Genomic DNA, 13,992 nt, shown 5'->3' with positions numbered 1-13,992 from the left:
CTATAAGACCCCGATTTATTATCTACAACTCCTACGGTGAACAATCAATTATAAAGAAATAATTAATTAATAGGAAAAAACTAAAGGTCGTAAAAAGTGGGTCAGGTGGAAGCTTCGAAATTTCGTAATCTTAATTTTATATGTAGTCTGAGATAACGTGTAGGTAAAATCTATTGACCATTTCAAACGGGCCCTATTTTCAAGTCAATTGTGTTTGGTGATCTAAGTATTATCTCATTAATAACTATTCAGCACAGCAGGCTTAGGCACCAGATATATCTCTTCCATTTTCTAGAGGGAAAGAAATAATAGCCCAAAGAAAATGGATTGGTTCCTGAAGAATTTTTTCGCATTCATCTATTTGAAACGTTTCAATTTGGCTCTTGCTTTGCTTACTCTCCAGCGCAGTTGCCATTTATTTGTTGCTGCTGGAGAGACCCTTTCTCTAGGGGCTTCTCTGAGGGAAAATCAGACCATCATTTCAAAGAATGGCACTTTTGAAGTGGGATTTTTTAGTCCTAATGGAACCAACAACTGGTATGTTGGCATCTGGTATGCTCAGATTCCTGACAAAGCCATCATTTGGGTGGCTAACAGAGAAACTCCCATCACAAGCATGCCCGGCGTTTTCTCTCTCTCTACATCTGGTTATCTCACTGTATCTGATTTGCAAGGAAAAGTCATTTGGTCAAGTAATGATACTCAGAAAGCGAAGGCATCTAGGGCTTCCATGCTGGACACTGGTAATTTTGTTCTTATAGATACCCAAAACAGTTCTCAGACTGTGTGGGAGAGCTTCGAAAATCCCACAGATCATTTTATGCCTACCATGAAGCTTTCGAAAGGCTTGAAATTGTACTCTTGGAAGAGTCCGGTAGATCCAGCGCCTGGGCCTTTCTTTCTCCAATTGAATCCATCTCCAGGAGAGACAGACTTTATGCTGCAGTATAAAAATGGTGTTTCATATTATAGCTCGGGAGAATGGACTGGTAGATATTTTGCCACCATGCCACAGGCTATATCTGATACCACATTTAGGCAGCAATTCGTAGTGGTTTCTCCGACAGAAATGTACTACTCATATGGGCTTACACCGGAAGCTAGTTTAACGATAATGGGGAGGGAAATTCTCAACTGGAATGGTCAGCTATCATTCTACTTTTTAGTAAATAATAAAAGCTGGACCCTGGTTTATGATTCACCCCAATCAAGTTGTGACGTGTATGGTGTATGCGGGGCTTATGGAGTCTGCTTCTTCCAAGCAAACATTCAGTCATGCAGCTGTCCGCAAGGCTTCAACCCAAGAGAAGTTGCTGCCTGGCATTCTCAGCAGTGGTGGTTAAGCGGTTGTGTTCGGCGTACTCCATTAAACTGCTCCTCCATCAATGGCAGTGGGAGTGATACAACGGATGGTTTCCTCCAAGTTAGTAATCTGTCCTTGACAGATAACGGAGTGGCTTTTCAAAATACCCAAGAGTCGACTCTACTAGAATGTAAAACTGCCTGCCTAAAGAACTGTTCCTGCACGGCCTTTGCTTTCACTGATTCAAATTGTATATTCTGGTTTGGCGATCTGTTAAGCATGCACGCTAATTCATCTAATGGGCAGTCCCCATTCATTCGATTGGCTGCTTCTGATGTGCCACAGTTGTCACCTGACGCAGGTAGAAGCAGCAGCAGAGTAGTTGCGCTCTCCATTTCAATTCCTTTGGGTCTTGCTGTTTTGAGTACTCTCTTCATTGTTGCATGGTTTATTCAGCGCAAGCGTCGAACGCTGCTTGAGGAAGACAATAATAACGACGCATCAACATCGCTCAGCACATTCACCTACAAAGAGATGAAAATTGCGACCAACAATTTTGCCCAAAAGTTGGGAAAGGGAGCCTTTGGCTCTGTCTTCAAAGGAACTCTGCCAGATAAAACCCTTGTAGCCGTGAAAAGATTGGAGGGTTCAGCTCAAGCAGAAAAGCAATTCCGTGCGGAAATAAGCACAATTGGAAACATACATCATGTGAATTTGGTGAGGCTCCGGGGATTCTGTGTAGACGGATCTGAAAGAATGCTTGTTTATGAGTACATGCAAAACGGGTCTCTCAACAATTTCTTGTCCCGCAGGTCCAAAGAAGCAGACAAGGTTTTGGACTGGAATACCAGATTTGGAATCGCTTTAGGCACTGCAAAAGGGTTACTTTATCTCCACGAAGAATGCAGGGATCGCATCATCCATTGCGATATCAAGCCAGAAAATATTCTTCTAGACGCGGATTTCTCTCCAAAAGTGGCTGATTTTGGATTGGCAAAGCTTGTTGGTAGAGATTTCAGCAGAGTGTTGACGACAACAAGAGGAACGAGAGGGTATTTAGCTCCCGAGTGGCTCTCTGGCGTGCCCATAACAGTGAAGGCGGATGTATACAGCTTCGGCATGACCCTGCTCGAAATAATCTCAGGCCGACGAAATAGTGACTTGAGCGTGCAGGAATCTCAGCACTACTTTCCTACTTGGGCAGCAACTCAAATTCACAAGGGAAATACAATCGGTATTGTGGATGAAAGGATTGCAGACAAGGCAGATGCTGAAGAGGTGAGAAGAGCAGCTGTGGTAAGCATTCAGTGCATTCAAAAGGATGAGAATGAGAGGCCGAGCATGGCTCGAGTTGTTCGGAGTTTGGAAGGCAAATCAGAGGGTGACGTGGAACAATATGAGAGGCCCCCACAAGTGCTGGTTAGCAATCATCCTGTAAAAGCGACTAAAATGGAAACTGAAGTTGTTTATGCTCAGTGAGGTCACATAATCACTTGTTAAACTATAATCTTCTGCAACTTCTATACCACTTGTATTTTGTCCATGCTTAGTGTATAATCTTCTGCAACTTCTATACCACTTGTATATTGTCCGTGCTCTCTGTCTATTCTGGCAGTTTCTCATAAATGCAAGAGTAAATACTCCGTTGACTGTTGTCATTTGTGTACCAGCTCCTTCGATGTTCTTTTGTAGATTCAAGTATACAGAAATATCTTACAGTTTGGAAGGAGGGCATACTGTATAAATGAATTTAGTGATTATTGCTTTAGTAATTTGAGTAGTCAATTTGCATATGTTTCTAAGCTAAATTGTGTTGAAATTTAAATGGTTTTTCTGCAACGATGAATTCGTTAAGAAATTTTAAGTTGCATGTGCATCACTGGTATTTGAGTAGTCTATTAGCATGGCGTAAGTTAAATATATTTTTTTTATAGACTTTGATAAGTTTCCTGGACATTAAAATAAATTTCTTTCTTTTTTTTTCTGTGTTAAATTTCGAATGGTTTCTCTGCAATGATAAATTGGTTAAAAAATGTTTTGTACATCACGGCTTGTCCTTCTTAAAATCTAAGAGCAGAATCGGCTTTAGAATTGCTAGAGTTTCTAAGGGGTTCCATCAAATTGTTAAGACTCCTAGATTTTTATTGTGGAGATTTTCTTTCAGATCTGTGAAGTATATATTTAAAATAGAAATTTAATTGATAATTTATTTATTATTATTTGATTTTTAATATATATTTTAAATTGGAGTTGTTTATTCTTCATATAAAACAGTATCTGATAAAAAATATAAAATCTGTAAATGACAACAGATTTTTATGCGATTTCTACTCTTTTGATTCTCTTAATCTGCCTTTTTAATGCAGTAAAAATGCAAAAAATCCGTTGAAAAATATCCATGTTATGCAAATTTGTGTTTTTAATCAGATGTCATTTTATATGGAAAATAATCATTGTCTTTTAAATTACCATGTTTAATATGTATAATATATTTATGTATATATTATTTTATCAAATTATTTGAGGGTGTTATTTTTCAATCATAAATTAATATGATATGATAGTTTTATTTGTTTGGAGTTACGTTCTTTATTTTGAAAAAAGAGGTTTTGATTTTCTAATTGATGTTATCTTTTTGATAATTATAAAATTATATGAAATTTTTATTTTATATGTAAATTTATATTATGTTTAATGAAATATGAAACTTTGTATCTATTATATTATCTACCTAAATAATGATGACAAAAAGAAACAATTTTTTTTTAATTATTCATAATATTTTATGGAAGATTGATTGCTTTTTTCCATTACTATTTTTTTAATCATAATAATCATTAGTATCTAATTATTCTATTTTCTTTGATCATATTTTTTATACTAACTTTTCTTGTAATAAAAGAAAATTAATATAAAGGACAAAAGGAAGAAGTGCAAAGAATTCAATAATTCCTTTAATAGCTTGTTTATCAGCACATGGCCCTTTCCCCTTAAAAGGCATAAGTTTAGGCTACATCATGTCATTTTTAGGTAAAGATATTTTTAAAGGATATAGCACAATTTATTAAAGAAGGGAGAGGCTTTAGCTTGAAATTCAATAGACTATTTTTAGGGATGTATGGTGCTGTCTTTCTATATGTACATGATTCTTTTTTCCATTTATTTTGGGTCTTGTTTTAAAATATGTTGTATTGATGTTTAATTTTCTTTATTTTGTATATAAGCTAACAAAATCTTAAAAGAAATAGCTTATATTTTAGAATTATTAGTTATATTTTAGAATTATTAGTTGTGGTATTCTAGAACTATTTTAATTTATATCAGTTTTCCTATTTTGAACAAGGTCACACGCGGGATTCTTTGATTAAACAAAACCACACTTAGAATTATGTCTCTTTAATTAAATTAAATTTTCAATCATCCCAAGCCTATACACCTATCAAATTGGATTGTTTCTAATTAACTTACATGCTATTATATTAAACTAGAAGATATTATTTCAAAACAAGTTTCTATTTAACCTAGGAGATATTATTTCAAAACAAGTTTCAGGTTAACAAATGATCATTAAAGAAAATATATAGAGAAATTAAAAATTATTTTGGATCAAGAGTATCAATTAGTACAAAATTGACAAATGGGTCTAACTTGGAGTCAAGGAAGTTTCATACTTCAACTCTCTTAAAAGAAAAAAAACACTTTGTTGTTTAGGGTTATAACTCACCCTTAATCATTGTCAAAGTGGGGACCCTTCTTTTTTTAAGTCTTGTCGAGTTGCATTTTTTTTGTTCTTATGCATCTAGTCACATTATACTTGAACAATTACCTTTACAAAAATGATTTTAGTTTTTCTTCACATTTGTCTTGTTGTATTATTTTAACTTGTTGCAATTGTGTCACATCTTTCTTTTGTTCAAAATTTGTTGACATAATTGTCACACTTTGTTGATGCATCATTTTGTCATCTTGTTGCATTCGCTTTGTTGCACTTTTTTGTGAGCTTTGCATCATAACTTGTTGTGTTGGTTGATTTTTCCTCACCTTATCGTCATATCTCATTTTGGTCACACCTAGTTGCACATTATTGTCTTACAAACATTGTGTTCGATTGCTTGAATTCTTAGTGTGCCTTGGTAAAATTTCAAATGAGCTTATGTTTTTCATAACATCAGAATTCGGCGATAATTCAGTTCCAATCTTATATCAGGTCTAAGTATTAGAGATTAAAAAAAATTTCCGTAAAATATGTAATTGATGATACAAATTTTCAAAATACACGCATTTTTTTGTGAAATGAAAATTATATATGCATATGTATGAATTTAAATGTATATATTCAATCTATATTTAAATTTATAATTTAATATAAATTAATATTTTACACATTAATTTTTTAAATTAAATTGTAGTGTTGTTTTTATTTATTTTACAAGAAAATGTTGAAAACATTTTAAGATTGAACCTCAAAATACAAGAAAACAAAATAAAATTACAAATATACATTCCAAAGCTGAACCCCAAAATACAAATTCCAAATATTGATTCCAAGGCTGGGCCCCAAAATGCAAATTACAAAAGCTAGGAAAAGGGATTTTGGAATTTGATAAATATCAAATACCACAACAAGCGCATTTGTGCAAAATTAAAAAAAACTTCGAACCCCAAATGCATGTAGATAGGGAAGAGCACCAATAGTGGACCGTGTTCCAATAACCAATCACTCCTTGTGCACCCAACCCCCCAATTACTAGTTTTAAAGGAGCCAGAAAAATGATAATGAAAAAAGCTCATTAATAAGTTTCTCATGTACCGAAAACCAATCACATTTTAGCTTTTTTGATCCATAATTGGCCCATTTGTGCACCACTGCTAGGACATTTGTGCACAACTACTAGGACATTTGTCCACAAGTACTGGCAATTTTGAGTGGACATTATCAGAACATCTTAACACTACTACATAAGAGATCAATTTAAGATGTTTTTTAAAGACGAAATTAATATTTCATCTTAAACACAAACTATTATTATTTTAATTATCTTAAATTAAAAATTAAGACAAAAGTATAATGGAATCTTAAACCTAAATGTTTTGCAAGATTGCAAATTTCTTTGCCCTTACTCCGATAGGTGATGGCGATTCTGGATCACTCAAGGGAGTGCACCCTGGCAAAGAGGGGCTTAAGAATTGTGGCCATGCCATCCCTCCAGGTTTGTTGAATGGTGCTCAAGATACCAAGTTTTGTTTTGTCTCAAATTAAGACAATTCACTCAAAAATTGTCTTAAAACCCCCCTCTGTGTAGTAAGTAGGTATCGAGCAACTCTTTGAAATGTGTACTTTTTGACCCTTGTGTGCATAACTGATCCCATAGTGTGTGTCGTTACTACCGAGAAGCTATAACCAATTAAGTTGAATACAAAGACAACAAATTTTTTTTGTCGAAATCCAATATACCATTTAAAATATATGAATACACAGAATTAACTATAACCACTACTAGTTTGCACAAAATGAATTGGTTGAAATGACTTTATAAACTTGTACGACAAATTCACAACCTTGACTCCCATTCTCTATGCCAGTAAAACTAAGTCATGTGTCAAAGTATGAACATCGGATGTTCAAATAGGCATGTGAATTGCGTCAAAGAAACGTAATCTTCTGATGCCATGCTTACAGCATCCCAAGCTTCCAATTTTAAATTATTAAAACCCATTTCTGACCCGCTCGAAAGTCTGGCATCATCCAATGACAATAATAATCACCAACCACAACAGTATTATATTGATGATTAAAATAAAAGATACAAAATTCTGCATACGCAGATCATATCATGTCTTCAGTAACTATGTGCCTTATATGGCACTATCTACTAGTCACCAACATACTATATGATCCTAATAAGCATGGAAATTGTAAAACCACACTTTGTCTATCCATAACTGCTAAAACAAAGGTGCCCTATTGATCAGAAAGTTATGCCTAGTTGAAGTTAGGATAAAATTTCGAGTCCCGAGTAGAAAGTTATGCCTAGTTGAAGTTAGGATAAAATTTCATATAGTTTTTTTGAAAATTTCGTAGTTTTTAGATTTTATTATGTAATAAACAAATGTGATTGTTGGACTTCAATTCTCAAGAGGTTTTTGTGACCCTTGGAATCTCATGAACTTCTATATGTTGGATTTTCGAATGGAATAGATTACTTTTTGGCTTGCTTCAATTCTATGCTTTTTGGTTCTTGTAAATAGAATTTACAATACCGCAGGTTCTCACTCAAGCGTTGTCATCCGAATCCATAATTCGGATCACCTATCTTGCATTGACATAAGCTATATCTATTATAGCTATAGCTTGGAAGCAGAAAAAACAAAAATCCAAGCTTCCGAGATATTAAAACATATTTAAGAGCATCCACGGAATTGGCCGTGTTTCTTTCTTTTGCCTTTCATCTCCATCTCGCCTCGGTCCACAAAAACACAGTCTCCATCTCGCCTTTTATTAATACATGTTTAAATATAATCTAAACTATTTTTGAAAAATTCCATGCTTATGATGTCCAAATAGCAAAAAAATTAAAAAATTATGCACACATGAAAAATAATTTAATCATCAATAAAAACATAAAAATTAAGAATTAATAGATAACTCCGGCAGTTGGAACTTAATCATTAAATAAACCAGTGGTTAACTCCCCATATTCTTATTAGTTCTAACGTGCCATAGTTGGTATTACGAAAAGTTAATATCATTTAGTGTAATTGTTAGAAAATTGATATTGAACTTTCCTATTCTTTTTATATTTTATGATTGTTAGAACTGATGCCGCTAGAAACATGCTGGCAGTTTGGAGACGGTCGTTCACAACGGGGAAACATGTTTCAGTTGTTGAAATGCGAAACAACGTTTTCCCGTCATGTTTTTGGCAACAGAGGAATTGAACAGACATATAATAGAAAATAACAAGGAACAAATTGTGCATTATTCAATCTCTAATGTTATAAAGAATAATGCATAAAAGAGAGGGCAACGATCAATTTGAAATAGTTAAAACTATTGCACAAAAACTGCCAAAACTAAACAAAAACAAAAAAAACAAATGATTGTTCACTAACATCCCCTCTTAATCTGAAGGGATTAAACCAAACATTGTCCTAAATTTCTCAAATTTTTCTTTGCCTAGTTCTTTGGTAAGAATATTTGCATGTTGAGCTGTAGTAGGACAATATTTGAGTTGGATAGTGTCATCTTTCACATGGTGTCGAATCAAATGAAACTTGGTGTTAATGTGTTTGGTTCGATCGTCAAAGACTAGATTTTTAGCCATTTCGATATCAGATTGATTGTCCACAAAGAGTGATGTGGATGAAACTTGCGGTGCCTACAAATCTTTAAGAATTCTTTGAAGCCATAAGATTCATCAAGTTGCTTCAGAGGCTGCCACATATTCAACTTTTGCAGAGGAGAGAGTTGGGACTGGTTGCTTTCTAGATTTCTAAGAAATGACATTAAACCCAAGATGCATTAAGAAACTAGATGTAGATTTTTCATCTTCCAAATCACTTGCATAATCTGGATCTGAATATCCAAGAAAAGAAAAGTGTGTTGTCTTGGAGTATTTGAGCCCATAGTGTTGAGTGCCTTTTAGATATCAAAGAACTCGTTTGGTTGTTAACCAATGAAATTCTCTTGGTTGTTGCATGAATCTTGAGAGAACTCCAACAACAAAAGAAATATCTAGATGAATAGTTGTAGCATAAATTAGATTCCCAGCAAGTTCCCTATATGTAGTTGCATCAACCAATGTTGAAGAATCATTTGATGCAGTGAGTTACAAATTTTGCTCCATAAGAATATTAAGGGGACTGCAATCAGCCATGAGAAACTTAGTGAGAAGCTCACCAATATATATATATGTTGGGTGATGAAGATATATTGGGGTTTTTGTATCACCTCAATACCCAAATAATAATGAAGATGGCCGAAATCAATCATATCAAACCCCTTCTTCAATTATTCTTTCACATTTTGAATATAATCCTCATTATTACCAATGATAAATAAGTAATCTAGGAACATAAACAATAATGCTATCAACCTTTTTAACAAAAAGAGTTGTGTTATCAAATTCAAAATGCTTGAAATTCAACTTCAAGAGATGCTCAACAAGTTTTTCATGCTAGCCTCAGGGGGCTTGTTTTAAACCATGCAATGATTTTACAAGCTTGAATACTTGGTGTTCTTTATCATTGACTACACAGTCTCCAGTTTAAGTCATATATACTATTTCTTTAATATCACCATTCAAGAATTGAGTTTTGGGATACAAGGGCCAACAAAGAATGAATGGTAGTAAAGGATCAACCATTTGCTTTATATTTGTGTCAAAAGATCCACTTGCAACCAATAGGTTTACAACTAAGTAAAGGATAAACCAACTCCCATGTGCCATTTTTCAAAAGTGCATCATACTCATTTTGCATAGCTTGCTTCCATACTGCAATATTCTTAGATTCTTTATAGGAAGTTGGTTTTAAGTCTATTATGAGATTGAGTTCATCAATAGACTCCAAGTTACTTGCAATATTAGACTGAGCCTATTGGCAGGTTGCTTTGTAAGAACTTCTCATGCTTGTTTTACCTATTTTATTAGGCCTTAAATCTTTCAATGTTTTTCGGACTTGTTTTGCCCACTTATGGGAAGATTGGGGTTGGACCAAAGGTGCTTCCATTTCTTGATTAGAAGTTTCATGGGTGGCTAATGGTTTTGAAATTCCAAGTTTATCAATAGAGGGAATATCATCATGAAAGGGTGATTCCTCTTGCAAATCTAGCGATAAATTAGCTTGAGTTGAGACAACTTGAGGTATAGATGTTATATGTGAATCCAACAAAGGTGATTCAAAATGAGATGGCTCCCCTCCCCAAAGTGAAAAATCTCATAAGGATTCTCTATCCAAGGAGAAGATTTGGAAAAATTTTCAAGTTGATTTAATTAGTAGTCAACATTAGCATCATTTTTGGAAGATTCACAAAATACATTATGTGCAATAAAAAATTTCTTGTTAACTTCACCATATAACTTATAGGCTTTTGAAGATTTAGAATATCCAATATTAGATGTGGGGTAAGTGGGGTAGTTAGCCCATGGTATTAGCACATGGTTTTGATGTAATACCACTTAACTTGGTTTTGTGGGAGCTTGTGTCTATAAAAGCAACCACAAGGGTAATTGTTTGGGTAAGCCAGGTTTAGCATTTGTGTAGGTTGGAAGCATGGTATGTGATGTGTGGTTACTTGCTTGTTGATGGATGGGGTTTTGAAAGCTTTCATGGTTGTATTTTTAATTGTGCATTGTTGATAATACATGGATCATAGATGCTTTTGGAGGCTGGGTTTTTCCCTCATAAGAGTTTTCCTAGGGTATATCTTGTGTCAAATTTGATGGGTATGTTGTCTATTATTTTTATATGGATTATAAGTGATTATTTTGTTGATTTCTCAATTGAATTATATTGAATTATTTTGTTGATTTTTGGCTGCAAGTTTCCTTACAAAGGTGACCCCTTGACTCATGTGAAAACATTTCAAACCTTCCGTAGTGATTTCTCCCACGATCATAGACTCATGGAAAAAATATTTGCTCACACTTTTAGAGATAAATATTTGCAATGGCATTGCTCTTTGCCTCCTTATTCTATCACTTCTTTGAACAACAGTTGGCTAATGCATTCATTCAACAATTTCAAAATAATATTGGTCCTAAAATTACTTTGACCAATTTGATTCATTGTAAGCAGGGAGTTAACGAAAAAGTGACTGAACTCATTGGTAGATATAAACATTTGCATTCACAATTGCTTATCTTGTGCTTGATGCTGATGTCCAAAGAATTTTCATTATTAATTTGCAAAAGGATATTAGAGATAAGCTTCTATTTTCTAAGTTTTCATCTTTCATACAATTGCATGCAGTGCTTCATAACTATCAACTTTAAGTGAGCTAGTTTGAATCCTCTTCTTCAATGGATTCAGTTGATCATTCCAAAAGTTCCAAAAGAAAAACAAAGGTTTCATCAAGATCAATGATTACCCTTCCAATCACATTAATACACAAGTGGCAACCACAATACCAGGTGTGGCCCCTTTATCATCAATCTTTATAATATAATTAACTCTACTTTTTGAATCTTTACATATTCTAATTCTTAGATTGATGAATGTTAATATGTTGTAACTTCATCCCATTAAACCTATAGATACCTCTAAGCCTTTACCAACTTCTTTCAATCATAAAGCCTTTTGCCAATACCATTGTCAAGCCATCCTTGATACTAAAATGTGTTACAAATTGAGGCATAAGATCCAAGACCTTATTGATTCCAATACCACATCCATGAACGGTGTGAATGATAAAGGAAATAAATCCATGGCACCTCCTAATCAAAATTTGCAAATATTTACTAATTCTTTGCCTTCTCATTTTACTAATGGCATTGAATCTAAGCCACTCAAAATTACTCCTAATGATGTGGGCATAACATATAACAATGTTATGAACCTTATTGAATAACCCAAACCTAAACCTGAACCATGCATCACCTTTGATTCTAGGGAGACTATTGAAGCACCCAATTGACCATTGTACATTATTGTGAAGATTAAAGGAAAGATCTCATAAGGAGAGCTCACTAATGTAATATGTATGGTGAATGTTATTACTGAAGAACATCTCTTTACACAACAATTCCATCAAAAAATAAATGACAAATATGATGTTATAATTAAGGCACATGATGGTTTCACTTGTCCTACTATAGGCTCTATCACTCTTTTGGTTGGGGTTGGCACTAAGTGCTTAGATGTTGCCTTTTATATTATCCCTACCTCTAACCAATTTTATGCGAAGTTGAGACATCCTCGACTCTCTTTCTTGAAAGCTATACCTTCTACCATTCACAAGTGTTTGAAGTTCCCTCATAATAGGTGTATCATCACAATCAATCATAATCTTTACCAACCAACAACAAGACACAGAAATTTCACCCTTAATTATTTTTTACCTCAATCTTTGAAACCTTGAATTGGTGTTGTTTTCCTATCTTATTAAAAATTTAAAAAAAAGATATGATATCAACCTTGAGTAAACCTAAGAATCATTTACCTAAAGATATTCCTCCTCATCTATATATATGTTGCAGTCCCATACCCTACATCATATAAAGAAAATGCTCAAAATCCTATATCTCTAAACCTAGTGGGGTTTCTTCCAAATTCCTCTTCTTACAAGAGAAGAAAAGAAACCTATATGTAACGCACCTTAACTGTTTGGCATAACACTGCAAAGAGATGCCATCACATAGAACAACAAGGTCGCTGATATGCACAAAACAGATTGAAATGATTTTAGAAACTTTGAAGCAGGCGTGTTAAGCAGGGCTGCGAATTGTTTGACAAAATGCCTCAAAGAAACTTGGATTTCATGAGATGCCATCTTAGATCCGCACAAAAATCAGTTTATTGAGAAAGCCTTTAAAAATGTTCTCAATTCGCAGGTGTAAAGCAAAAATTACACTTCTACTACTCTGGCGGCATGCATGTAGAATGTGAATGCAGAGACACGTCATGCAAACAGTTTGACAAAATGCCTTGATGAAATAAACCCAAATAGAATGCTGAAGCATGGAAATGCTATGGTAGATATGCCTGCAAAATGTGGGATCACATCCAATGCACATAAACCATCCCTTAAGAAGATAACAGCTCGTGGAGATGCAATAATTTCAGGTAAGGTACGGATTTGTTTGGCAAGATGTCTCATTGCATAGAGTGGTTGTTGCATAAGCACAAAATAGACTTGTTGATAAAGCTCTAGAAAATTTCAAGCACATGCAATTACCAGGCGTAAAGCTGAATTCCACAACGCCGCACACCTCCTCACGCTGCCTATGAATGCAAGACGTGGATGCATTGAGAAGACGCGCCAATTGTTTAACAGAATGTCTCCACATGGAATGTAATGATTGTGTGATAGGCACAAAATAGAAATTAAGGTTGCAGCTGCTGTTATAAAGATGTATGTAAAATACGAAAGCATAGCCGATGCATAGCAATTATTTGACAGAATGCCCAAACAAATGTAGTCTCATGGGGTGCATGATTGCAGAATAAATTCAAGTTGAATTCGTTGAGAAGGGTTTTAGAAACTTTCAGCAAATGCAAATGGCAGGTAAAGCCGAAATCCCCAATTTTTGCAGCGGCCTGCCGCGCCAATATGGGAGCTTTGGTATAGTTTATGGACATGCAGCAAAGCATTACAAACAGAGGAGTTTTGTCAGATGTTCGAGTTGCAATTGCCATGGTGAACATGTATGCAATATTTGGAAAGCATGGTTAAAGCCTGTGAAGCGTTTGACAGGCTGTCTAAAGAACTTTGTCTCATCACATGCCACGATTGCAGGTTATGCACGAAATGGATTTATTGAGAATGCTTTAAAGTTCATGCATAGCTGAAGAAATTAGCATGGTGAATGAAGATGATGGAGTATTTTCAGATTCAATGCATCTACTTAACACTGCGGTGGACAAGAAAAACGAATTATCTGTCACCACAATGAAAGGATTGGGAATTGTATTTGTTTTATTTGAGTTTGTTCTGAGTAAATACATTGCGCCTAAACTCCTACAGAGAT

At 34.5% G+C, this 13,992-nt stretch overlaps 1 protein-coding gene across 1 annotated transcript; it reads left to right on the top strand.

The window, feature by feature from the left end:
• Window positions 1-285: 285 nt before the first annotated feature.
• LOC131080074 (G-type lectin S-receptor-like serine/threonine-protein kinase At2g19130) lies at window positions 286-2,961 on the top strand. Its single transcript, XM_058018167.2, has one exon. The coding sequence runs from the start codon at window positions 323-325 to the stop codon at window positions 2,780-2,782; it is 2,460 nt and encodes an 819-aa protein (XP_057874150.2). The 5' UTR covers window positions 286-322; the 3' UTR covers window positions 2,783-2,961.
• Window positions 2,962-13,992: the final 11,031 nt, after the last annotated feature.

The sequence above is a fragment of the Cryptomeria japonica genome, chromosome 6 (assembly GCF_030272615.1).
Source record: "Cryptomeria japonica chromosome 6, Sugi_1.0, whole genome shotgun sequence".
Taxonomy (NCBI): Eukaryota; Viridiplantae; Streptophyta; class Pinopsida; order Cupressales; family Cupressaceae; genus Cryptomeria; species Cryptomeria japonica.
The sequence above is the reverse complement of the archived record's forward strand: the minus strand, read 5'-3'. Positions and strand labels throughout refer to the sequence as shown.

Bases quoted from the DNA above. Each gene is read 5' to 3' on its own strand.
- LOC131080074 (XM_058018167.2), top strand. From the start codon at position 323: ATGGATTGGTTCCTGAAGAATTTTTTCGCATTCATCTATTTGAAACGT.